The sequence below is a fragment of the Crocodylus porosus genome, unplaced genomic scaffold, assembly GCF_001723895.1.
Source record: "Crocodylus porosus isolate Cpor-Errol unplaced genomic scaffold, CroPor_comp1, whole genome shotgun sequence".
Lineage (NCBI taxonomy): Eukaryota > Metazoa > Chordata > Crocodylia > Crocodylidae > Crocodylus > Crocodylus porosus.
In genome coordinates this window covers 53,440,966-53,468,833 of record NW_017728943.1, presented here as the reverse complement: position 1 = coordinate 53,468,833, position 27,868 = coordinate 53,440,966, and the positions used below count along the sequence as shown (strand labels likewise).

The 27,868-nt window shown below is 41.2% G+C and overlaps 1 protein-coding gene and 1 long non-coding RNA gene across 2 annotated transcripts in view; one reads left to right on the top strand and one right to left on the bottom strand.

The window, feature by feature from the left end:
- PRKCE (protein kinase C epsilon) overlaps positions 1 to 27,868 on the top strand; it is a 521,754-nt gene that overhangs the window by 298,440 nt on the left and 195,446 nt on the right. Inside the window, exons 3-6 of the mRNA XM_019549367.1 lie at positions 16,054 to 16,213; positions 19,062 to 19,096; positions 20,454 to 20,539; positions 22,170 to 22,302. Of these exons, the coding sequence (XP_019404912.1) occupies positions 16,054 to 16,213; positions 19,062 to 19,096; positions 20,454 to 20,539; positions 22,170 to 22,302 (414 nt within the window). The remainder of the gene's footprint in view (positions 1 to 16,053; positions 16,214 to 19,061; positions 19,097 to 20,453; positions 20,540 to 22,169; positions 22,303 to 27,868) is intronic.
- The window catches only part of LOC109319647, a 940-nt gene continuing 391 nt past the window's right edge, over positions 27,320 to 27,868 (bottom strand). The window contains exon 2 of the long non-coding RNA XR_002103574.1: positions 27,320 to 27,478. This is a non-coding gene — a long non-coding RNA (uncharacterized LOC109319647). The remainder of the gene's footprint in view (positions 27,479 to 27,868) is intronic.

Sequence of the window (27,868 nt, the reverse complement as noted above, 5' to 3'; positions counted from 1 at the left end):
TCTCCTACATGGCTTTCAAAATCTCAGTGAAGGGGTTTTCCAGTAAGAACACTGCACAATCTGGTATCACTTTTGCAAAGAGTAGTGCTTTGAACAATTACTGTAGAACAGTGACTCACTGTTTAACAAGGGGTAGCTAAACAAAATAATAAAGCAAAAAGCAATGAAAACATCAATTTTTTTAGCCAGAATAACTTGAGATGGGAAAAAATAAGCCACCAAAAGATACTGCCCTTTCTTTGTTCTAAGAATTGTGTTGGCCTTTGTATTCATTCTATCTTGATTCTGTTATATTTCCCCAAAATGATTTGGTAGGAAGTTATACTTGCATCTTGCGTGGTGTTTGAGTAGTATATTTTTATAGAGGGGTGGTGCAGGGATATGGATATTTTGGTTTCTTTCTTCTGTAGTGTTTTCTATTTCAGCTACGTTGTTCAGATGCACAGCCCAGAGTTTAACAAATATTTTTCTTGGAAAGTTTAAAGCTTTAAGAAATAGAAGTACAATTTCTCCCACACCTGTTGATTAATTCTATTTCAGAGTTTTCACTTATTTTGTGCAGCCTACAAGTGTTGGTATTGGGATTTTGTTAACAGGAATAAATAGTTTTAGGTCTTAAAAAATAACTGATTGAGGGAGGATTTTTCTGAAGTAGGAAAACAATCACTTCCCGTAAATTAAAATTGTAGAATTTGCCTTCAGTATAGGCAGTTTCAAGAATAAATCACATTTTATATTTGCAACACTTAACCCGTTTCTTTCCCTTAATATGATTTGTATTGGTACTAACTATTATGACAGATGGAAAAATAACAGCTAAATCATCAGCTGGTGTAAATCAGCATAGCCCCTTTGAAACCAGGTTTCCCATATTAATTTCCATCAGCTGAAAATCTGGCCAAAGTGCTTAAAAAATGTCTTAGGAGATGTAATGTCACAGCCTGCTTACTGTCTTTGTGCATGAGATTAACCATTTTCCTATAGCCATACAAGACAGGGGTCAAAAGGACTTGTTCCATGTGACCATAAAAACAATATTTCTCTTTGCTTTCCCACTGGGAAAATACAATATTATTTATGTATTGACTCTACTAGTTGAGATTAACGGAAGTAATTTTCCCTCAGTGTAGAGTAAATTCAGTTTAAACTGAGGCTGATTTGCTATATAAACTGAAACCCAAGTTGCATTCATAAATGAAATACAATATCTACTTCCATTTCATTGTCAAACAGGAGCACAGGGTCACTATGGATATTTTCTGGTCCAGGGGTCTCAAGCATATGGCCCATGGGCAGGATCTGGCCTGCAGAGCCCCATAATTCAACCTCTGCTGCAACACTTTTTGCTGTGCTGGATAATCCCTGCACACCCAGGATGGGCACTGCTCATGGTGCTTGCTCAGGCCAGGTCCCAGGCTGTACTGCATGTATTACTCCTTTGGGCTGGGTCCTCGGCTGCACCCCCCGTAGTGGTTGCTCAGCCCAGCTTGGGTGGGTTCTGCCTCTACCCATGAACTGACCCCATGCCACTCATCTGGTCAGCAAGGCCAGATGAATTTAACACCCCTGTTCTAGTTCATGCTTTTTTCACTTGCTTCTTTCTTCCCCTTCTTTCATGAAGTCCAGTTCCTTCTCTATTTTCTTTTTTTTCCTCTTTTTTGGAAGCATGACAGCTGTCTCTTTCTCCATTCAATCTCCACTCCTTTTATTCTCTATTCCCAAAGTCAGGTTTCTTCATCCTCCAACATCCTTTGCACTTGCCAGATGTTTTTGCCAGTGAGTCTGTCATGCACCCTTGAACACTGCATCAGCTTTAACAGAAAAACAAAATGCATCTCAACCAACACATCTGTAGCCTTTTCAAAGGCCATTTGCCAACTCTCCCTCAATGAGTTTACATTCACTAGAGATATAACGCCCAGAGGTCAGACAAAATGGAAACAAGCCATCAAGCCTACTTCAAGCAGCTCCAAACAAGCTTTTCTGAAATCCTGACTGTCTGTTGAAAGATACAGTTAGACATTTGAATGCATTTAGTTAACTACTAGCAGTGCCCAAGCTTAGAGAAAAGCAGCTTGTTTAGAAAACTACGGAAAATGCCTAGAAAAGGCACTTTCTAAAGGTGGATGAATGGTGAATGTCCCCAGCCTGAACACTGGAAGGAGGAAGCTTGGATGTTTCAAGAGAAAGTAGAATAGCGGAAGATTCATGGTCCTACAGACTGTCCTCTCCATCAGTCTTATGGCTTCATTATGTACAGTATTGCCACTCACAAGCTTTCAAAAGTCAGAAGTTCCCCCCAAATCCTATATTTGTTAATGTATGTTATTTGGGATTCTCTTTATTTGCCCTTGGGTTTTATTAGTCTCTAGTATGCACTTGGATCATACTTTCACGCTTTTCTCAGCAACCATGAGCATTAGAAACTTGTTACCATATTTACTTGAATCCAAGACAAGTTTTTCCCCTCATTCACTATGGGGGGGGGCACCTCCCCCTCTTAGATTCAAGTACAAGGCAGGGGTCAGGTCTGACTGGGGCTGGAGACTGACAGAGCCAGAGCCATGACTGAAGGTAAACAGTAGTGAAGGGAGGAAATCAGGGTGGGGGGAGGGGGCACACACCAGTGGTGGAAGGAGGCAAGCCCTGTAGGAAGGGTTCAGGCAATAGAGTGAGGCAGGATGCTTGGGGGCAGGAAGCAAGGGGGCAAGTGGCAGAGGGGCAGTGTAGCAGCATGGGGCCCGAGGGGTGGCCATAATACCCTGGTGGCTGGGCAGCCCCTGCACTCACTTTGGCTCTCTGGGTTCCTTTCCCTTTTCCCTCTCCTGCCATGCCTTGATGTAATGAGTTGATTTATGAAGAGGGAGGTTGTCCTTGGGTTCCTGAGGGAGCTCATATCTGTCCCAGACACCTCTGGTTCCCAAACCTTCCCTTCCAGCACTACATATGTTCTTCTGGCCCATCTGTGCTCCCCGCACCCAATAGGCACCTGTAGCCTTAAGGGCTAATTTTGTGGCCTCTGACCTCCCCTGCAGCCATTACAATGCTGTGTAGGTGTTACCATTCATGCTTTCACCTTTGTTGGGGCCTTGACCTTCTCAGCTTCTGCCCCTTTCCTCTAGCTGGGCCTTTTAGCCCAGGCCCATTTTGTCAGACCTGGTTTCTGGGCTCTGCCCTGCTCAGGCACTGGGCCGCCTGGCCCTGTCTCCGTCCTGTTCGGGTACTGCTGAGACCTCCTCCACCCCAATACTCCCAACTCAGTCCACTGATCTAACAGAAGAGTAAGCTTACCAGGTATAAAGCGAACTATCTTTTCACCTGTTCCAAACATAAATGCTAGCTCTCTGACTGTATGACAAAACTTCCTGCAACCCTGACTTGTATTCCTCAGAAAGCCATCAGTGCCTTTCCAGAGTAGCTCAGCTGTCAGCCAGGCACTCTTCTGCAGCCTTCTTGGGCAGGAACTTTTCCCTGTACTGTCTGCAGAGCCAGATAGCTTGCCTGGGCTCAGGCACAGGCATTATATGCCACTTAAGCCTGGCCCCTTCCTGTCAGGTGAGTCTCCAGCCACCCATAGGGGTTTCCAGTCTGGGCCTAGTGACCAGGCTGCCTTCAGGGCAGCTTACTGCTGGGCCCTTGCTGCTTTAGCAGTGTCTCTACTGCTTAAGCAGGGCACTGTCCTATGCTACTACTGCTGAGCAGTTAACCCTGCAATAAGTACTTGCTGCATAAGATTCCTTGGCTGCCTATACCTTCAAGTAACAGGAGCCACTGACTCCCTGTTACAGGCTGGCACCAGGAGCCAGGCATCAGGGGGTGAGTACTGTGGGGAACATAGGTGCTAAGGAGTGGGGGGATCAGGCTGCTTGAATGCCTTGGCTTCTGCCCACCTATTGCCACCTTCCTCTGCCACTGCAAGAGTAGGGGGGATGTATTTAAGTTCTCCAATAATTAGTTTCTATACATAGAAAATTATAAAGACATTTTCTATATATAGAATCTAATTATTGAAGGTTTGTCTTAAATTTAAAATCATCTTGGATTCAGGTAAATAAAGTATTTTATTTAATGAAAGCTGAGATGTCCATCTGATCAAAGCACCAAGTGGCTCAAGACTTGTAATAAAATGGCAAGAGCTGGCAGTGCAGGATGCATTTTTCCATCCTCTGGTTCCTTAAAGAACCAGGAGGGAGCAGGTGGGGGACTCGATAGCATTCAAAAGCAGCAACATGGTATTAGAAGTTAGGGCTGAACATTGTGTTGGTACTGTATTTGTGGTAGGCCCTTATTCATGTCTGCAGTAGGTAGGGTCATGGAGCATGCAGTCTGATCATTCTGGTGGGGGGTTTTTTAAATCCTTTTACAGAACCTAGGTGGCAGCTGTGTAGCTCAAATAAGTAGAGTGATTGGCTATGGACTTGGAAAGACCTCGGTTTGATCCCAGGTGAGGGAGGGAGGGGTTTCCACTCATTGTTTCTACTTCTAACATGGCTCTGAGGCCCACTAGCCTCCTATCCAATGAGTACCAGTAGCTTCCTGGGGTAAAGGTGGCTGAAACATGGTGTTGACCCCATTATTTCCTTCTAGTGCTGAGGCTAAAGAAATATTGGAGCCCAATGGTCAGTAAATGGCATACATCTAGTTTGCTTTTACAGTAGCTAGATACTAGGTTGCTAATTGCTAAACATAAAAATACTTGAACATTGAACATTTCCTTGTTTCATCCCTTGTGTTTATGTTTCTTAATTTTGACAATTCCTTGGGGTTATAAAAAATAATCTTGGATACATTCCACCTGTAATGACTGTCTGCTGACACACCACAGTTTTATCCTGTCCTGTCTTTTTCTTTTCTGGGCCCATAGAACATAAGTCCTTTGGAAAGGGAACATTTTGTTTAGCACAATCCTGCTTGCTCACTGCAACAGGTGCTTAGGGCCTGATTCAGCACACTTGAGTGTGTGCTTAGGTTTAAGGATTTGAGCAGTCATTCTCAAATCCCTAGGACTATTTGCATACTTAATCATAGGTTTAAGGGCTTTGCTGAAATAGACCCTCATGCCCATTTCATAAAAACCTAGCACTTATGGATTTATGTGTAGTACCTCTACCATAGTTCTCTAAATTTAAATTTGCTTTAATAATTTTACTTACAAATTATGTTTATTGCAGTCTTTATACTGTAATTCCTTGATAACCTTTGACTCATGGGCAAGAGTGTGGTTTAAATGTATACTTCATGTGTTACTTGAAAAGTGATCTATCAGAAATCTGTGTTCTTGGGCAATTTATTGAACAGTTGCATCATGTAACACCAAAAGCAGAATAAAGCTTTAATTTAGGAAATAATTTAATGGTTGGATAAGTTCCTATGAAGAACTCTACTTTTAGATCAGCATCAGAAAGCAGTGATCTTCATATTACTTTGAAATAAAAGAACTTGCTGCCCTGAATTACTTAGTCTATTTTAGGTCCAGCAAAGATTATGCTTTATTGCCTTGAGATCTGTTTCCCAGCACTTAGTGGGTTTTGGTTGCTGGTGATGAGGTTGTAAATTATTCATCTCCTAAAGCCACTATAAATTGCACAGCACAAGACTGTACACTTGAGGAAGGATAAAATAGAATTGATGCGTGCTGAAGGCAGTGATCAGCGTAGTGGCTGTTGCTCTCCATGAAGATAAAATTCTCCTTCAGCATTTTTAATGCTTAGCCACATCACTTGGGGCCCAGTCATATTCTTTATTAAATGGTTGACATCAGTGGGACTGCCCAGGCAGGTGTGAAGGTGAGGAGGACTTGGCTCTAATTTTGGAAAAATCCTAAACACATTAAGAGGATTGCTCAGTCTGCATCGGAAAAAGTATCTGCTCTGACCTTGAAATTGAAGCTAAAGAACTGGCATCCTAGAGAAGAGGGAACTTGTCATTTAAGTCAACTTTTTGCCTTCCCAGACCTGGAGAGTCCTGTGACTCATGGTGTGCGGCGGCTGTCTGAGGATGTGTTTATATTCCATACTGAAGATATCTCCATATGCTTAGAACATGTCTGAAGCCTTTGGGACTGAGCACAGGATCCACCTGCACACATCTCTTTGTAGATTTGAGTCCTTCATTGGTGAGATCCAATGAGGATCTGTAGTATGGGGCTTCAGATGTATGGTTAGTGCTGCAGGGGCATTTCCTCTGAAACAGATTTATTTGGTATCACTGAATATTCAGTGCATTATTGATTTTTTTTTTTTCCTTCCCCTCAATTCTGTGAAATTCTCACTTTTCACACTGAAGATACTTTTCTGTCAGGACAGAATATAAAATAAAGTCTTGGAAGGTAAAATAGCATCAGAAGTCCCTGAGATGTGAAATGGACGTTAGGAAATCTGTACTTTCACAGGTACTTTCCTGACGCATTTCTAGCGACATAAATTTTTGGCCAAAATATGGTATTTGTGATAGTTCTAGCGACAAAAATCTTTATATAAGTAATGCTATTTGACTTTAAAAAAACATCTGTCTGGCAAGGGTTTACACCTCTTAGTACTACAAGTAATGCCCAAGATTAATATAACTGGAAGAGATTAAAAGTGTGTGGGGAGGGGGATTCTCTCTCTCTCTCACTCTGTATCTGTTTCTTTTAGTTCATTGACTTTGTGCATTTGTCAGTTATTTATGTTTAGTATCTACAGAGTTTTTTTTTTAAAAACTCTCCCCCATATATTTAGCTAGTTTGCCAGTTCTCCTTCAGTTCTCTTTGTGCAAATCCTTTACGAAAGAAACCCTCAAAAGTGCCAGGGGATTTAAATATAGGAATAGTAGCTTTTTGTTTAAATTGCCTCTATTCATAGTTCTCTGTTCCTTTAAAACATTATGGTCTTCATTAAATATTAAACCATTAGGTGGTCTGCTTGGTTATGTTCATGGAAGTTGCATGCCTGAACAGGTGGACAATGTATAATATGTTTTTGATGTATAATAAGAAAAATCTCTCATTTGAACCAAATAATGTTGTTCAGGTAAGGGCAGATTACTCCCTCTCTGATCATTGTGCTGCAGGGATACAAAGCCTGTAGCTATGTAGGTACTGCACTCCACTTCAGTGGAGTTTAAACTGTTGGCCCCATATTATTGTTAGCACACAAGACTGGTGGCTCTTACTTCAACTGGCCGTTCTGGTTTGTTAGCTGTATGTACAGAGGACCACTAATCCTGAGACTTTGAACAAGTACACAGAATGAAATGCCCTTAGAGTCTGTGATGTTACAGAAGTGCAAACATAACATCGTAGCAGCCATGTTTATGTTGTCCAGGTGTGCTGTTGCTTTCATTTTAAAATGGCTTTAAGAATTTTCCCCAATTTCAGAAACAGAAATGAGGAATATCAGAAACCACAAGTATTCCTGTTAACTCAAACAATACACCAAATTAAATAAACTCCGGGCCCCTGTTACCAGTTTTTCAGGCTTCCTTATTGCAAGTGACTACCACAAGATAAAGATGCAAAGAAAAAAAAATCTGTTTCAATACATGTTTAAGTTCAAGTTTATCATAAAACTCTATTTTCATTCCATCCTGTTGTAATCTGGTCAGTTTTTTTAAAGAGAAACTGATATGGTTATGAAGGACTGAAAGCCTAGAGCAATGTCTTACAGGAGATGGCAATAGCTTTTCCCCCTTCTTTTCTTTCTAGCAGCACATGGAGGGGGGGAATCGGAATGTAGCAGGGGCAGAACCAGGGTCTTCATTGGTGCAGCACACCCACTTTGATTTCTGCTCATATTTCCACAGTCTAGCAGCTGCAGATGCTGGGTCCTCACAGTGTGCATCCTAGTGTGAGGACCCAGCTGCATCCCAGCAGCTGTGGGCAGCAGCTGTGATCTCCCAGTTGTGGAGGGGCATAGAGTCCACGGGACTGGGAGATGCAGCTGCCGTGATCTCCCAGTCTCAGGGGTACATGAAACCTCTGCGTCTGGGAGATTGCAGCACTTGCAGCATCTTCTTGCTGATGCAGAGGGAGCCCAAAATCTAAGGCAAAATCTAATGCCGGACCCTACAGTCACACCTCCTGCCATGCACATGTGGCAGGAGGTGTGATTGTGTGGACTGTACATATTAGATCCCATCATGTCTTTACTTGCATATGTAGTGGGCCCCTTAGAATAATCCTGTTGACTTTCTGAGACTACTCAGGATACTTAACATGTGAGTCTTTACAGGATTGCAGTCTAAATGATTGTTGTCTGTGTAAATGGATATAGAAATTATATAGGGCATTCTATGCTATTTGTCTTCTGGAAATCAGGAACAGCAAAAAACCCAACCAAGTAGTTCTTGGTGGAAATGGAAAGGGAAATTAATGATCTTATGAAAGAAATTCAGGGAGGAAATGGGATTTAAGAACTCTACTGAGAGGTTGGAATGACCCTTGAAAATGGGAAGGCTTTGATTTTTGGATGCGTATGTGTTGTCTAAATGCATTAAGCTGTATTTCCTGCTGTACCACATGAAGTTCCATGCATATTTCTGGTACCTTCTCTTGAAAATAATATGAAAGTGGAAATAAAAAAAATCAAGCAGGGAAACCAAAGCATAAATGGACTAAAGGATTTTCTGAGGAAACTTGAGGAAACTAAATTTATTTTTGCTTAAGGAAACAGCTTTTAATTAGTAAATAACTATGAATTCTTAAGGAAATACTGTAAGGGAGAAGATTTCTGTATTAAATACTAGTAAGCACTTTAAATAAAGTTATGTTAAACAGCTAACTTTGATTTATTCTTTCAAAATATAAAACAATGTAGAGGCTTGGTTACATATGTATTTTAGTTTCTTCTGTGCCTGTCATCTGCCATTTTAGGTTTTTTTATTTATAAAAGTTATTCAAATTAATCCTAAATAGTTATCAAGAGCAATTAGAAAATATCACCAGAAAATTATTTTAGCTGTACAGTACTTTCCAATACTTTTTTCACTCCGCTAAATAGGAATGTACAAATATTTCACACACTGAATTGTATGAGTAGTAGAACTGCTACTTCCAAACGCCTACTCATGTGGCAATGTGTTTTTCCCAAAAGCACTTTCAAGTGCATCATCTTGCATGAAATCATTGTGAGAATAACCACATTGTTATTTGAAGTATATTTGTAATTAATTTTTCTGTTCTTTATAGTCAACTGCAGCTGCATTTGGTTTTTAATATGGCATGACAAGCTAATTCTTTCTAAAGGAAACCTTGAGAGCATTGTCTGGCTGTACCTTTCAGGGCTTTTTCTGACACTCCCCCAGCCTTTTTAGACACAGTATATAGTTCTTTTCATTTTTCTGGCTGTTGCTGAACCACTAACCAAAGAAAAATTTTGGTGCTTTACAGTTTGTGTTCCTAAAATAGCATCAAAATAGTCAAATAGAAGTTACTGCTACCTCCTATTAAACATTACCATTTATGATATATGTCAAGTTCTGTTTAATTTTAAGAGTATAGTTAGTACTTAAAGAAATCAGATGCAAGCCAGCAAGTGCTCCAGGAACTGTTCAGACACAGCTCTGCCCACTGACCAGCTCATCCAGTTCTCAGCCTCCAAAGTTATGGCAGTGTTCTGTGGTCATGATCCAACATTTCATTTCATTACAGTAGAAATACTGTAGCATTCTGGATGAATACTGTAGAATTGTATGTTTGATAAGCTTCTTTGGATTAATGGTTAAGTTAAATTCCATGGTGAGTGGAGAGGTTGGCAAATGTTTGCAAACAGAGTAATTTAGAACCATTGTGCAACAGGGAGCAAACTCAATGCCGGATCTCAAGTTGGCCTGCTCACCTGCCTAGGGCTGTCTACCCTAACTTTCCTGCCACAACTTGAATGTTTTAAAATGAGCGGGAGGCTGTCCATGCCCCGCCCTGATGCCAGGGGCACTATTCACTGCTAGGAACCTTCCCTACACCATGGTCCATGCCTCGCAGATGGCATCCTGTTTATATTTGGTCCCCAGTCTGAGGCTGGAATAAATCCAATCCATTGTTGGCTTCTTTCTCCCACACTCACTCATGCTGCTGCCCTCTCACAAAGGCCACTTGTACTCCTCCACCTCTCACAGGGGCCTCTGACATACTGCCTATCACTAGGCCACGCTCCACCACTCTTGCTCCCCTTAGGGCCTTCAGGCTTCACTACTCTCTCACCGATGTTACCATGCAGCAACTTGAGATCCCGCAAGTTCACCTACTCTGTGTGGTGTAACCTTGTGCCTACGCTGGGCTGCTTTTACCTCTAACCCCTCACCAGGCAACTGCTCTCAATGCTCTTACAGTTTGGGGGCTGTCCCATGTACCACCTTTCAAGCTGCCCTCTGCAAACCTACCCTGCATCCTAAATTGCACAGTCCTTCAGGCACCCTGCTGCACCCTACTGTATGTGGTCCCAGACACAATCGCTCTTCATAACACCACTACCCTGCTCTGTGGTCTCCGGGATCCTGCTGGGCTCGGATGCCAGATGGTGGTGCCTGGGGTTAAGGCACCCCTATCCTCCTTTCACTGGGGAATTAAGTGGCTTGGCATTCCTTGGGGACTCCTTGGAGTCCCATCAGGCCACCCTTCCCTGGCAGGTGGCAGTTTCAGGTCATGCCCAGGACCAGGAGCTTCCAAACCATACCCATAGCTCCTGCCCTTACTTCCACGTTGTTCCAGGAGCAGTAGTTCAGCCAGCTGATGTGACTGCCTCTGCCATAAGCAGGTAACTGCTGCCTTTACCTGTCTTGCTTTTGTCTGAAAATGGCTGCCTTGATCAGGCACCTGCCGGCTTCCTGTCTCTAGCCCTTAAAATCATGGGTGCACTGCCACACACTGAATTCACTTTCATTTGTGAGTTAACCAAAAGTGTAGTCTTGGTCTCTTATGATCCAAACCTAGTACCTAATCCAGTGATTCTCAACCAGGGTGATGTGGCTGGTGGATCCTTTCAAGGATGACATGGGGTGCAACACAGTTTTAGCACTAGTTAGGTATGGAAACATGATTCACAAAATAAACCCAGAGATTTCAAATAGGAATGTATAGTGTTAAAAGCTTTCTGACCTGCTGTGGTTTTTTGAGTTCTTTGCAACAGGCTAGTTGCTCTGTTATTTTGCTGTAGTAAAAAAATAGTAAAAATGAAGAGCTAGCATTTCTGCCTTGAGTCTATCAAGAGGTGCCTTGAGTCTAAACAGGTTGACCATTATATTTGGTCATTAGCCATATATATATATATGGATTAGGCTAAACCATTAGCCTAATCCATTGCATGACAAAAATGAAGCTTGCCAGAAAAAAACAAAAATTCCACACATTTAATGTTGGCATTACTGTAGTGTGTGTCTCCATTTTTAAGCAAATAAAAACAGGTTTTTACTTTCCTTATTCTTTATTGTTTCTAACCATCCTGTAGATATTATAAATGGCCTGTGATTCTATTAGAATAGACTTTTATGTGAGGGGATTGCAAGTACTATAGTGAAACTATATTCGTAACATTTTTCTAAAAAATAACCCACAAAACATTTCTATTCTTTTTGTGTAGCCAAAATGTGAAAACTATAAGTGACATTTTTTCTTGTAAACTAGTTGATACCTTAACCACAAAATGGAGCAACAATCTCACTCCCCACAAACTTACTTTGTACTGTAGATGAACTGCCATATCAACTGTTAAACAATGGATTTTCAGAACATTTAGTTTTGTATTTGCAAGTAGATGACTTCCTGTGAAACTTTGAAAGGTTAATGATACTGCAGTGTTAACTCTCCTATAGGCCCCATGCTTTCAGTCCTGAGAGCAGGTCAGCAAAGTAGGCTTAAGTTGGATATAAGAAAAAATGTCTTCACTGCTAGAATAGTGAGGTAGTAGAATAGAATGATTAGGTAAGTTGTGGATTCTCCATCACTGGAGGTGTTCAAGAAGAGGTCAGACTGCTACTAGTTGGGGATCATCTAGGTGTAGCTATGTTCTACTGTGGGAATTTCCCATGTTTCTGGGCTTTGCTGGTTGTCTCCCCTCCCCCCCTCCCCTTTTTTTTTCCTACATGAGTTTTGCCAGGGTGTTTTTAAGCCTCCCTCAAAGGCTTTGGGCGTTAGCTGCAACTAAGGCTGGGGATTTTGACTGAGGTATGCCAATGCTTCTGCTGAAACCAAAGCCAGAGGTCAGACTGATCACCATATTTAGGGTCAAAAAGGAATTTTACCCCACAGTCAGATTTATATAAACTGTGGGGGGTTTTTGCTTTCCCCTGTAGTGAGGGTCATGGCCTTCTACCTGGGATCTCAAGTGTATATTAACAGTCTTTTACAAAAGCAGAGCATTGGCTGTTGTGGATCCCTGCTTTACCTGTGGCAGGTTTGGGCATTAGGTCTTGTGTTGGGTCAGGGTTGACAGTAGTTTTATGAAGAGTTTAGATTATGTATTGTATAGTATAGTTTGGATAGGGATGATCCTGCCTCAGGCAGGGGGTTGGACTAGATGACTTCTGGAGGTCCCTTCAAGCTCTACTTCTCTTTGATTTCTATGAGAGTTGTAAACAAAGGACCAGTAGCAGCATGACTTAGAAGAGTTATAATAAACATTTCTTATTTTAAAAGTTTGTGTACAGCCATTTGACTGAGGAAATAAGTAAGACAGGATTGCTGCAAGAAACAAGAAATCTTGATATTTTCAAATGTTTGGTCCACATCTTCTGTTTCCTCCATTGGAAGGAAAACCCTCCTGCCCACAGGGGATGAGTCCTTGGAAATTTCAAGTTCAGTTTAGGTGTGTCTACACAAGATGCTACATCACCATAGCGATGAGCTATGTTGATGTAGTTCATTCTTATGGCCATGTAGCATTGGCAGCCACTAACCATGACACCACTGTCACTGCACAGTAACAACAAGCTACCGCACAGTAGCATAAAATATAACCTGTGTGCTGCCGGAACTGCTAAAGCAAGTACTAAATGACATCACAGTACCAACTGCTCAGTCAGGGGCACATGTAGATGTGCCCTGCATGTATTAAAAGTGTGTTGATGGCCAGCTGTTGTTTTTCCCTTTCTGTGGAGGCTTCACTGGAGAGAATAAGAGTCCTCCTAAGCACTGATTGAAGGGATAATTTTCCGGAGGGGCGGGGACATAGTTCATAGATTCATAGATTGCAAGGGCTGGAAGGAACCTTGCAAGATCACTGGGTCTAGTCCCCCTGCATGAGGCAGGAAAGATAACTGGGGTCAGGTGACCCCAGCAAGGTGACTGTCCAGTCTCCTTTGGAAGATTTTCAGGGTAGGTGATTTCACTACCTCTGGAGGGAATTTATTCTGGACACCCTAACTGTGAAGAAGTTTTTCCTAGTGTTAAGACTGAAATGGTCTTCCAGGAGTTTGTGGCCATTACACCTCATTTTCCCCAAGGATGCCCTGGTGAACAGTTGTTTGCTGAGCCCTTGATGTACTCCCCTGATGTAGTGGTAAGCTACTACCAAGTCCCCTCTCAGCCTTCTCTTTTTTAGGCTGAAGAGGCCCAGCTCCCTCAGTCTTTCCTCGTATGGTTTACCTTGCAAGTCTACGATCATAGAGGTGGCTCTTCTCTGGACTTTCAAGCTTGCCCATGTCCTTGTTGAACTGCAGCGCACTGAACTGGATGGAGTACTCCAGCTGTGGTCTCACCAATGAAAATTTGTTTACTAGGAACTAAAAGCACCAAATAATTTCACATGGGCCATCTGGTAGATGCTTGTGTCTAAAGCTTAATAAACTGAATTGAAATTGAATCATGTCTAAGGTTAAATTTTAATTTCTGCACATGAAGTATTAGTAAGATGTTATGTAAGGAAGAATAGACTTCTTTGGGGCTTAAAAAAATTGAAATGTCAGTATCACAGACATACCTATTGGCACAAACTGCAGTACACACAAGTTTGGATCTTGTGGATCAATGCCTTTAAAGAAACTAACACTCTCTTACATACACTTATGCACATATGCATGCTTAGTTCATTTAAATGTCTAAATCTCTGCTTATGCACAATCTTAGTTCTGTTGTCAATCACTAACTGAAAAATGGTTTTATAGCCATTCCTAAACAAAATAGGCAATTTTGTTCTACATTTGCATCTTTCAGTAGTAATGATGACTTCTGAATATTATTAAAAAATTGTTACTGTAGAAGACTTGGTTTGTTCTCTGATTTTTCATTCTGTTTGTATTGTTAATGATCCAGAACAGAACTAATAGTAAACAAAAATGGACAGAATATGTTATAAACCGAAGTAGATTGTATTCCTCAGCATAATAAAGACAGTGATTCACAATTTCAAGTATTAAATGCCTTTTCATTTGAGATATTATCTGACATAAGTCTATAAATGTTTAATTTCATTTGTACATATTCTTACAATGCTGGCCAGCCCTGGCAATGCAAAACCAAGCCATTAATTTCCTGGGAGCTGAAATGGCTTTTTTCTTCTTTTGGAAGTTTCTCTCTGACCTACCAGAACTCTGCCTGCAGTAGGAATGAGTAAATTTGTTTCTGCCATTCAGAGGATTGAGGCTTTGGAGCAGCTTTCCAGGATTAGTGAAGGCAAGAAAACTAATCAGTTTTAAGGTGGAAGTTGATCAGTTTATGAAGAGATGCTGTGAAGTGGCTATCAGCAACAGGAAGAGGCTAGACCCGATGGCTCAGGAGGTTCATACATTAAGTATGGGGTCAAATAACGGTCATAAAACTATATTGTTCAGCAAAACTGTGGTGTAGATCAGAAGATATAGCTCACTCTGGTGAGCTTGATTTGTTTTAAGGTAAGATAGAAATGGACGCATACCTTTCTGTACTGTTAATTCATGTGCATTGGCGATACATAGGGGGTACATACGGGTGCACATGCACCCCCTGAGTGTGGTGGTGGACCCTCTGTGAAAAGGCACCGCTGACACTGCCAGCAGTGCCTGCGGCTGGTTGCCACTTGCCACCCTCCCCCCTTGCTGTCAACACTGCCAGCGGTGTCTATGGGTGGTCTGTGATAGCTACTGGCCACCACTGATGCTGCCAGTGGCATCTGCGAGTGGTCCGCGATGGCTGCTGGCTGCCATCGATGCTGCCGGCGGTGTCTGCAGGTGGTCGCAGGTGGTGTTGGCACTTGCCACACACCCCTCTCCCACCCCACTGACAGCACCACAGCTGCCTGCAGGAGCTCTCTGCTTGTTGCCTCCACACTCCTGCCACCAGCAACGCTGCTGACACCTGTGGGAGCTCGCCATGCCCCGCCAGCCTCCAGGAGCATGCATGTTCATGTGATTCACCCACTGTATCCCAGTCATTACATAAAATGTAGAATTGCCACGACTATGATTTTTTGTTGTTGCTAATTCATCCTCACTTGTTGTCCAATGGATACAAAGCTCCTTGAAGAGGACACAGTTTTATTTTCAAGAGAGTGCAAGGAGGTGATTCATTTTTAGACTAGACAGCACATAATGCTTTTCCTCCTGTGCGTCTCAGAGATACTTTACAAGGATTTTTGATTCTTAAGCGGTAATTTAAACCTCCTATTCCAACTTGCTTGCACTTGCACATAAATTGGTTAATGAGATAATCCCCTCCTTTTGTCCAACTGGTAACTAATGAAATTAGAGGATAATGAGAGTCACATTTTAATCAGAACCTTCCTAATATCTGTGTATTTGAACCTGGAGTTTTTGTTTTTCTTATTTCAGAGATAAGGTCTTGCTGGGACAAGAAGATCGGGAAGACTTGATGCCAGCCCAGTGGAGTTTACAATCAAAATGTTTAGATAGTGAGAGAACTTGCAGGATCCAGTTATTCTGTGGTTCATTTCTCATGATCCTAAATAAGGCAACCCCTCCTCCCTCCATACCTTCACTGCTAAGGACAAGATTACATTTAATGAAAGTGGCTTGGGTTGCATTACTGTTTACAGGATATGGAGGAATTTTTTTAAGACGTTTGATTTTAATTTTTTCCCTTATACTTCTGTATATGTGCCTGGGATGATTTTATGCTTATCATTTCCCCTATCTCCCTTTTTCTTTCAGCACCCAAAGACAATGAGGAACGTGTGTTCAGGGAGCGGATGCGTCCCAGGAAACGGCAGGGTGCAGTGCGACGCAGAGTCCATCAGGTTAATGGACACAAGTTCATGGCCACCTACCTTAGGCAACCAACATACTGTTCCCACTGCAGAGACTTTATATGGTATATTCAACTTTTCAGCACTTTCTCTTTTTTAAGACGACATTTTATTTTGGAATTAGTAATGTTCCATAGTGTCTTAGAGCAGTACCAAAAGAACTTAGTAGCTCTTTTCCTCTTTGTTTTAATATTCTGTTTCCATCTGTGTTTTGCAAATAAGAACAGTAAACTGTCAAACTTGCATAAACAATACAATTTATGCTTTCCTCTGGGCCAGACAATGGTGCCTTCTCCTGTCTAGCATACAATAGATGGATGTGACTCCTGTAATTCACTACTGTGCCCATTAGCTTAATTTTTAATACATTTAGGATCATTTCAGCAATGTGCCTCAGAAAAGCAAAGCCTATATAGCTGTGGTATGACATTTTGCTTCAAAATTCTTTAACTAAAATGTCTGACTAACAATCACCAATTGAAGCAAGATGAATGAAATACTGAGATTCCAGAGTAGACCCCATAAACTCAATAAAATTGCTCTATGTTGATATTAGACACTAAGTTGGGCTCTGTGGTTTCATAATCCTCCCTCTTGTGGTGGTCATTTTAAATGCATTTCTAGGAAGGAAGAAGCATGCACAGTCAGCGTTTTCAAAGCTTTAAAATATTTATGTTTTAAAGAGGAGAAATGGTATCATATTAGGTGTTTTGAGCATGAATCCTTCATGTTTAAAGGCTCAGAAGGTGAATTAATGTGCAAAAACCATCCAGGAAAAGGGTTCGAGAAAAGGAGTCTGCTTGTAATAAATACTGGAAGGGTAAAATCCTGACTCCACTGAAGTCACTGGGAACTAGACCACTACCTTGAATTAGATTACAGTACACATTAGTATCCTATGACAACCATCAAAATGAACTTTTGACTTCTGAGCCACCCCATTCTAGCTCTGATGAGAGACAAAATGCAAGTAATTCTACTATTCTTGTTCTGGGCCTCTATGTTTAGTAACTTCTAGGTCAGTCTCTACAGGGTTCTTTCCATTGCAGTGCAGATTTGGCAAAAAATATAAAACCAAGCATACAAAAAAGTGGCCACATGTTGAGAAGAATGGAGTATATATGCATCTTAGTAAAGCTGATCAAAGTTGCAGGTGCTTATGCTGGTTCCTTTGGACACCTGTTGTTTAAATGTTAGCTTGTCAGTCTAAAATTCACAGATAAATTAACGTAGTATTATATTGCTTTGAGCTAGGCACATCAGTCAAGATTTACTTTATGCATTATAGGTAAGCTTAAGTTTGTTTTACCTTACAGATGAAGAGTAGGCATGGGGACAAGTTCTACTTTCAGTACTCCAGCATAAATCTAGAGTGACTCTGCTAGTTATTCCAGATTCTAGCTCAGAATTCCTATTCTGAAGAGCTTAAAATCTTGAGGCCAGATCCTGCAGCCTTTACTCACATCAGCCATTCAGCTGATGACAAAACTACTGATCTAACAAATCTAACGCATCAGATTGAAGTTAAGCATATGAAGTCAGCTGAACTTGCATGAGAAAGGAATGCATGTTTGTGCCCTGGGCTAACGAAGATGGTTTAGGGAGAAACTACAGTGGACAAAATGTACACATAAAGCTTCTTTCTTTTGGACATCCTAGGGTCACTGTATTTGCACTAAATACATTATGTTAACCAGATGCAATTGTCCTTTTATATCAGAAGTGTGACATTTGTAAGGCACGCATAAAATGCCAGAGATGGAAACAGCACCTCCAAGTATGCCTCTTGTATTTACATTTATCTTGTGAGCGTTTAGAGTATTTTCCCCATTCCAAAAGGAGATACAGAGACAGCGTATAAACTGGGCATAGTTATCGATTTTTAAAGAGCTCTTAATCTCCCCTTTCCTGCTCACCCTGCTTTCTCATTCACTGTGAATATCTTCAACTATGACCTCTTCTAGGTCATGTTGACAGTCAAGCCATATCTAAATCCATCCATTCAAATAAAATTCTTGTTAGGGCTCTTATCATATCACACCCTGATTATTGCAATGTCCCCTTTTCTGAGTTTGTCAAATGGAGCCCTGGCTCAATGCTGCTCAGTAACCATTTCGTAGACCATGCATTTGCATCCGTATGCTGGTCCTCCTTCTACCACATCAAGCATAAGCTGCTTGTCTTGTCCTTGAGCCTTTTCATGACCTATCTTCTACATACCTAGCATCTTTTATACAGTATCAGTAGGTTGATTCTCACTTCAGAGTAGCTTCATCACTCCCTTAATAAATATTCAGACAAGCACCATCCATGTTGCCATTCTTGGCAAGTGATCCCTATTAACATTTGCAGAGCTGAACCCTTGTCTTTCTTCAGTTCCTTGTTTAACATTCTTCTTAGCTATGATGCATGCAAAAAGAACTTGACTATGGTTAGGGTTGCCAAAATGCTGAGAGTACTACTTGTAAGCTGTTTGAGGAAGGACCCATGTCTTTTTTTCTTTGTGTCTTCCAAGTGCATAGCACAATGATGACCTCATCCATGAATAAAGCTTCTAGACATTTTAGAAAATCAAATAATAATTAATAATCTTGGAAATTTAAGAAAAACATCAGCAAATGGAAGTTTCAGCTCATTAGGTCTCCATCTGTGCAGTTGAGGGAGAACTGTCCATGAGTAAGTAGGAATGCACAGAGTACATGATCCAGATGGTGTGTTCACCCCCAATCATATGATGTACCTTTTTCTCATACTGAGAAAATGATATGGAAATGAGTCCAATGATGCAGTGTGTAGGCTGTGGGTTGACTGAACTTTCCATGAATCGGACCAAAAAGACTAAGGAAAAAAATCTGTTTTTTTTTTATCTGTGTATCTTACATTTTCTAAACTGCTTTATGTTCTTATCTACAGGGGTGTAATAGGAAAACAGGGATATCAATGTCAAGGTAAGACAGTCTATGGAGAGAAGTTTGAATAGATACTAATATATCATTATTGTGTGTAAATAAGTTTTGCTCATCAGAAAGTACAATGGTATGACCAGAACACAGGACTGTGAATCAGAATATGTAGATTTTATCATAGAATCAGTCACCAATTTGTGAATTAGAGCAGATCATTTACTGTCAACACGATTTTCCAATAGTGTTCTGCAACTTTGGGTGGCTTGGAGTCAGTGGGAGGAATGCTTACTTAGTGTCTCTGAAAATCAGGTCCTAGGTATGTGTCTCTGGGTATCCAAAGTTAAGGGACCTTATTTTATAATAACATTTTCCATTCTTCTCACTTTTTAATCTATAAAATGAGGAAGCCTCTGCTCGAAGCATTTTATGATTTTTGGATGAGACATACTAGGTAATTGTAATGACTGTAATTACATTAGATAATTATAGAGGTCATCAATAGCAACTATTATAGTTAAGACTGAAAAAGTGTTTCCATTTTTATCTCTTCATTTCCCATGCTTAGAACTTTTGAAAAGAGTCACCTTTGGAGATGATATTTACCATTTATTGAATACCTAATTTTTCTAAAAATTTATGTTTTTGGAAGCTCTGAGCAAGATGTCACTTTCTTGTTATAAGAGGGGAAAAATTACTTTCTTGTTGTTGGGTGGGGGGAAGCAGACCACGTTTCTTTTTATCCCCATAAAAAGGTAGAAACTACTGTAAGAGAATATCCTAAAAGTCCACCTATTCAAGTATCACACCTTCAAAAGTGGCCAGTGCCACAAATAGAAGTCACTTTACTCTTCTATCATGCATTGATCAGCCCTTTTAATTTTGATCTCATCTGTCGTATTTGTGGATATATTTTCATGTCTGATTCTTTTCATGTATGTAAGCCCTACTGATAAAGTAGTTTTGTTTTTCTTTTTCCTAAGCATCTTTGTGTTTCTTTTGGAATGAAAGGCAAGGGCTCTTTATCTTTGTGTTTTGTGGGGTGCTGAGGTCATGCACAACTCTCTGTAGAATTAATAATAATAATGGTCATACAAATTGCTGTCTAGTGAGAGACATACACTTGTAGCTGAGACTTTTTTTAAGTGGTGTAGACTCTTAGATGCTTTAGATTTTGCTTGCCCAACCTTTGATCCTGTAAAAGGCTCTGATCTTCAGAAAATGCTGGGAACCTTGCATTTGTAAGTCAGGATTCTTTAACTAAAATCAGAAGCCATTTTTAGCCTGTGTCTTTCAGATCACAGGAAAAGGGGTCCAGTGTCTTTAGCCTGATGACTTCAAGCTTTTACATTAAAGATAGTTTTCATGAAAACTCATTCTTTCATCCTATTTTTGTTTACAGTTTGCACTTGTGTAGTCCACAAGAGATGCCATGAGCTTATAATAACCAAGTGTGCTGGTTTAAAGAAACAGGAAACTCATGACGAGGTAAATATTTATAAAATAATGCTCTAGATAAAAAAAACCCCCAAAACCCCCAAACTTTTTATCTGTTGAAGTTACTACTGACTCCTTCATTTAATCAACAAAATGTTAGCTTGTTTGCATCCTTCCGGCCTCCCTGTAGTATAACATTTACTTTTGAATGACAGATTTCTCCAACAGCCCTATTTACATTGGAATTATTGTAGCAGTCTCTTCCTGGTTAGCAAGATTTAGATACGGTCTAAATACTGTGTTTAGCCCCTTAAGCATTTCCCTGTGCATGCTTTTTCTTAGTCCTTTTTTTCCCTCTAACTTGCTCCCTGTTAAAATAAGTGGCAGTTTTGCTGCTGAACTGAAAGGAGACAGCATCAGAGCCTTTATCTCTTAAACCCATTTATTGTGGCTGATTTATTAGCGATCTGAAATAGGAAGGTTACAGTTCTGTACTATGATTTCAGAGGGTTGCTCTGACAAAGGCTGCATCTAGATCTTTTAAACACAGAATAGGAAAAAAAAAGTGTTGAATTGGGCTGATGGTTATAAAGTAACACTGTAGAAGTACTGTTAGTTCTTGGTAGATAACTGTTTTTTTTTTTTATAGTTCCACTCCTTCCTCGCTTTGGAAAAATTGTGTACCTTGTATAAAGGGGACTATCTACATATGTTGTTTATGTTATCAGCTTTTTAAGCAAGTTATAACATCAGCTGTAAGCTAAACTGGCCCAACTAGGCTTTGAAATAATGCTATCCTGGAGATGATTATACTATATGCCCCCAAGGCCAATTTTACAGTCACTTCAAATTTCGTTTAAACTTCTCCAGTGTAACTTGGGGAGCAGACGTTGTGCTTTCACTCCAAAACCTGATCTCTCAGGGCAGATTACAATACAGCAGTGCTGCATCAGTATTTTGGCTAATGGTGCATTTGAGCAGCGCCCACAGAGAGACCTAAATTCCTGTGTAGATTTACATTTCCAGGCTCCAGACTGGTGGAAGCTTGAATGCCCTGCTGATAAGATGCTCTCATTGTTTAGAGGGGTGCTAGAACACTGGATAATAGCCAACAGTGAGGGGAGAAGGAGGGGAACGTGCAGGGACGTGTAAGTCTTTTGCTGTATAGTACATGAATCCTTAAAAACCTGTTAATCATGTCCTTTAATTATAGTCAATGATTCTGTGGATACCCAGAACAAAATTTCTAGCTTTGCCATTTAACCAGTCTAAAGAACAGAGGGATATAAACAAGCAAATGGATTGGGACTGACTACTCTTTTTCCCCCCCTTTCCTATTGCACTAGCTCTTCCCTCTCCTGCTTCCAAAACAACTGGGAGTGACTTCCTTGTCTTGCATGCTGAGAGATTCCTTGCTGATAGCTGTGCAGTTATTCCCATGAATGCTGGGAAGCAGACTCCAGTCTTTGCACCAGCAGTTATCAGTTATCAATTATCTTCTGCACAGCAAGAAAAAGAAAAGTGGAGGAGGGAGGAGAGAAACCTTTGTCTCATACAAGCACACTTTTCATCTTGTTCCATCTGTGTACAAATTCAGAATATAGGAGGGTCCCAATTCTGGCCTGTAAAAGGAATAGTTAGGAAGAGGAGGATTTCAATATGTTGTGCTTTGGTTTTTCAGCAAGTGGGCTCCCAGCGTTTCAGTGTCAACATGCCTCACAAGTTCAGCATTCATAATTACAAAGTGCCCACCTTCTGTGACCACTGTGGTTCATTGCTCTGGGGTCTTTTGAGACAAGGTTTACAATGCAAAGGTAAGAAATTTCACTTCAGACCCTTGTTTCTCAGCCAGTGCATTGGTTTGGAAATGCTTTTTTGTCATAATGGCAAAATAAGCTTCTTTGTTAAGTTGTTCTGTCTTTTCCAGCAGGTATAGAAAATAGCAAAAAAATAAATAGCTGCCTTAGACAATAGCAATTATATTGTGGATCAGAATGTAGTTCTCTGACTCTTCTACTGCCTGGAGAACAGACAGTGGGGCAGGCATCCAGTTCCTTCCTCAAGACTAAGCTGGCTCACCTCCTACACCTGAAATCTCTTCATTCTTAATCCTTGTGAAATGCTTTTTCTGTAGCTGGCCAGCAGGGAGAGGCAGCTTTGTATTTGTTTCCTGGATTGTATTAGGGGAAAGGGGACACTTCCTCTTCTGGTATTGAGGCAGACTTAATTAATACAGTCTCTCAAGATAGACTTTCCATTTTTGGAAACAAATACATACAGTCCTAATATTTCCAGGTTAGTAACGTTTTTGGGCAACGGTGAATTAAACCTCATCATTTGTTGTTTTCAGTGGACAGTTTGTATAAGCTTGTACCAAACCATAAGAATTGATATATAATTAAATTAAAAGCATTGTCACTTGGAAATTTTGACCATCATGAATTGATGTGCTTAGCTTAATAAATATAAAAGCAGGGTTAAATGTTTACTGCTTTGTTTTTTCTGAAAGGCAAGGCCTCACGTGCCATGTATCAAATACCCAATAATGAATTAAGAATTTTATTTTCTGCAGCCATACCAGCTGAAAATAATAGAGGGCTGCCAGTCCTCAAGCTTTCAGTGTAAAGTGATAATCAGGTGGCATCATGAAGAAGGCTTTCTTATGGTAGTGTTACATGATAAAGAGCAGCAGAAAGTATAAGCCATTCCCTAGAGCATTGATTCTCAACCACAGTGTCATCCTTTTGAAGGTGCCTTGGAATATTTGGTGTGTTAACACCTCCCCGTGATTCACAAGGTAAAGCCCTAGTGGAATCCATAGTGTCAGACATAGTCAAGAAATGAGTGAAAGCTAAGAGCTAGCATTTTCCAAGGGGTGCCTTAAGTCTGATGATCAGTACCTTGAGTCTTAAAAGGTTGAGAACCACTACCCTAGAGCATCAAACAATAGTTAGTGGCAGAGTATCAAACTAGGAGGGCTGATTTTCATGTATCCCCATGGTGTCTCAATTATGGTGGAAGGAAATTCAGCTTGGGTCTTGCCATTCTTTGCTACTTTCTAGTCAGAAGTAGAATTTGTCCACTATTTCCCTTCAATTTTGTAACACTAACCCTTCAAGTCCACAAGTTAATCATCATCACCGTTGTCTCCCACCTACCATGTTAGGGCTTTCACTTCCTTCCTTATGTAATATATATAGTAGATCCACAGGCACTAAATGTGCAATACATGTACATGAACAGTTAGCCTGAAAAGCCTCAATTCCCTCCTCTTGCTTCCTGTAAAATGGCTTTCAGGAAAGCTAGAAGTCACTAAAACTTGAATTGTTTCCATCTTAGCAGGAGTACAATGCTTCCTATTTTCCTTTTTATGAGTGCCCAGAAGTATTCAATTTGCCTGTGTTAGGTACAATGTGCCTGCCTCATCAGTGAAAAGAAAATTGCTCTTGCTTTACACTGCTAATTCCTGTGCCCCTTGGTTTAAATAACTCTACTTATTGAGAACATATGTATTTCCCTACTCTGCTTTATTTTAACGAGTTTAGCTCTCAAAGATGTACCCTTACAGCTCTTAGAAATGTTTTCCCTGCCACTGTGCTCTGGATCATGGGCATGCGAGTATGTAACAGGGCTTTTCCTACTGGGTCATTCAGCTTTGTTCTTGTAAGCAGGCAGAAGGCTTCAACTTTAATGCTACCTGCTTTCTGAAGGGCTCAGGATTGCTGTAGAGCACACAGGGAACATTCACACAACTGACGGTAACTGCCGAGACAATGTGGATTTCTTTCTGTGGATTGCTGCACAGTGGAGTTTTATGGCACTAGGTGATGGTTAAACTGATTATAGAAGCACAGTTTGTGAATCTGTGCTAAATTTGTTGCACATGAATTCTGTTGATCCAGTGAACTTACAGGAGGAAGGAATATGACCAAATGACAAAAAGTGAGAAAACTCCATTCCTCTTCTTATTTGGCATTCTTCATGTTTTGTTCCACAAGAGGGCACTGAAGGCCATGTTGTTCCAACAGGTCCTCGGGCTCCTTACAAATCTAATCCACTTTGTGTTTAATTCATGCACATTTTTAGGCTTTTTTTTGCCTTTTCAGGTAACCCAGAAACTGTAAATGTTGTAGTGATGCTAATGTGACAATTACAAAGTATTGTGGGAAGAAGGTCTTGTTTAGGAATTAATAATCTTCAGAGGGAGATCATTTTAAAATGTTTCAGGCTTCTGATAACATACAAAACTATCAGCGTGTTAAAACATGGCTTTGAGTATATGACAGTGGATTTGTCACTGTTATGTTAAGTACTATATACACGCAGGATTTCCAACTTTCATAGTATAATTTTGATGTTAGGTCTCATTACAATAGGAGTTTTAAACTGAGTAAAGCATGTATCTCAAATTCATCTGGCTTTGAAGGCTAGATAATAGACTCATAGGATCATAGAAAATGAGGGCTGGAAGGAACCTCAGGAGGTCATCTAGTCCAACCCTCTGCTCAAAGCAGGACCAGCCCCAACTAGATCATCCCAGCCAAGGCTTGGTCTAGCCAGGTCTTAAAAACCTCCACGTATGGAGATTCCATAACCTCTCTGGGTAAGCTGTTCCAGTGTTTTATGACCCTGCTAGTGAGAGTTTTTCCTAATACCTAACCCAAACTTCCCTTGCTGTAACTTGGGACCATTGCTCCTTGTTCTGTCATCTGCCACCACTGAGAACAGTTTAGCTCCCTGCTCTTTGGAACCACTCTTTAGGTAGTTGAAGTTTGCTGTTAAATCCCCCCTCAATCTTCTGTTCTTCAGACTAAATAAGCCCAGTTTCCTCAGGTTCTCCTCAGAAGTCATGTGGCCCAGCCCCTAACCATTTTTGTTACCTCCACTGGAGTCTTTCCAATTTGTCCACATCTTTTTCTGTAGCAGCAGGCCCAAAACTGAACACAGTACTCCAGATGTGGCCTCACTAGTGCCAAATATAGGGGCATAATCATCTCCCTCAATCTGCTGGCACCACTCTTCATGCAGCCCAGTATGCTGTTAGCCTTCTTTGCAACAAGGACACACTGTTGGCTCATATTCAGTTTATTATCCACTATAACCCTCAGGTCGTTTTCTGCAGAGCTGCTGCTTAGCCAGTCAGTCCTCAGCCTGTACTGGTGCATAGGATTATTCTGTCCTAAGTGCAGGATTTTGGGTTTGTCCTTTTTGAAGCTCATGAGATTTATTTTGGTCCAATTCTCCAATTTGTTGAGTTCTCTCTGAATCCTAGTCCTACTCTCCAGCATATCTACTACTCCCCACAGCTTGGTGTCATCTGAAAGCTTGCTGAGGGTGCGCTCCATCCCATCTTCCATCATTGATGAAGATATTGAACAAAACCAGTGCCAGGACCAACCCCTGGATTCTGGATGCCAACTAGACATTGAACCATTGATTATTACCCTCTGAACCTGATGATCCAGCCAGCCTTCTATCCAGCTTACAGTTCTTTCATCTAACCTGTACTTCCTTGCAAGAATATTGTGGGAGACCATATCAAAGGCCTTGCTTAAGTCAAGGTATATCGCATCCACTGCTCTTCCTGCATCCACAGAGCCAATCATCCCATCATAGAAGGCAATCAGGTTGGTCAGGCATGACTTGCCCTTTGTGAATCCACGGTGACTGTTCATGATCACCTTCTTTTCCTCCAACTGCTTAGAAATGGATTTCTTGAGCACCTGCTTCATGATTTTACCAGGGACTGAGGTGAGGCTGACTGTAGTTTCCTGGATCCTCCTTCTTCCCTTTCTTAAAGATGGGCACTATATTAGCCCTTCTCCAAATGTCTGCAACATCTCCCAATCACCATGAGTTTTCAAAGACAATTGATCAGCTCCTTCAGCACCTTCAGGTGCATTCCATCTCGTCCCATCCACTTGTGTAAATCCAGCTTTTCTAAATAGTTCCTAACCTGATTTTTGCCACAGTTGGCTGCTTACCTCCTCCCCAAACTACTGCCAGGCACAGTAGTCTGGAAGCTGACCTTGTCTGTGAAGACTAAGGTGAAAAAGGCACTGAGTACTTCATGAGCCTTTTCCTCATCATCTATCACTAAGTTGCCTCCCCCATTCAGTAAAGGATGCACACTTTCCCTGGTCTTCCCCTTGTTGGTGACATACTTGTAGATACCCTTCTTGTTACCATTCACATCCCTTGCTAGCTGCAACTCTAGTTGTGCTTTGGCCTTCCTGATTTCATCTCTGCATGCCTGAGCAATACTTTTATATTCCTTCCTAGTTGTTTGTCTGAGTTTCCACTTCTTGTAAGCTTCCTTTTTGTGTTTTAGCACACTGAAGAGTTCCCTGCTAAGCCAAGGTGATCTTCTGCCACACTTGTTAGTCTTCCTGCACATCAGGATGGTTCGTTCCTGTGCCCTCAGTAAGGTTTCTTTAAAGTACAGCCAGCTCTCCTGGATTCCTTTCCCCTCAGACTGGCTTCCCAGGGGTCCTGCCCATCATTTCCCTGTGTGAGGCAAAGTCTGCATTTCTGAATTCCACGGTCCACACTCTGCTGCTCTCTTTCCTTCAAAAGCTTGTTTCAAGGGCTGACTTTCAGTAAATTGCAACAAGTTAGCTGGTCTGCTATATACAAAACCCTAACCCAGAATCAAGGCATCTATGAATGATTTAGCACCAGGTTCCCTATGAACATATGATATGCTGTGGGTGAAAGGTGGCCGCCCTCTGCCCGCTCTCCTGTCCCAACATGAACGGCTCTCCACATTGGGTCCTTTCCCCTCTCGGGGAGTGGCCAGCTATCCAGAGCAAATCAAGGCTCCATGGCACAGCAGTATCATTACCTTTAGGGGCTATTCTGACTTAGAGGCGTTCAGTCATAATCCCACAGATGGTAGCTTCGCCCCATTGGCTCCTCAGCCAAACACATACACCAAAAGTCTGAACCTGCGGTTCCTCTCGTACTGAGCAGGATTACTATTACACCAACCTTTATGAATGTGGGGCCATATCATGAACTTTTTATCACCCAGTGGGCCAGCGAGCCATATTCAAAGACCTCACAGGAAGCGACGTCACATGACCTTTGACACCAATGAAGTTGCCGGAAGTGACAATGAAATGGGTCTGGAAAAGTGGTTTAAAATCCAAAATAAAAACAATATAAAAGCAACAATAAAATAATACCAAGCACTTGACTAAAATAAACACTTTTGCGTAATGCATAATGAAAGAAGCATAATGCAAGTCGACAGATCAAACGTGAAAAAGATATCAGCCAGAGTGGAAACTAATCAAAGGTGGAGGGATGTGTCTTGGTGGGACACACCTGTGTGGTGCTTTGCAGCCTCCGCCACTTGCTGCCTTGCAGGAGACGGGG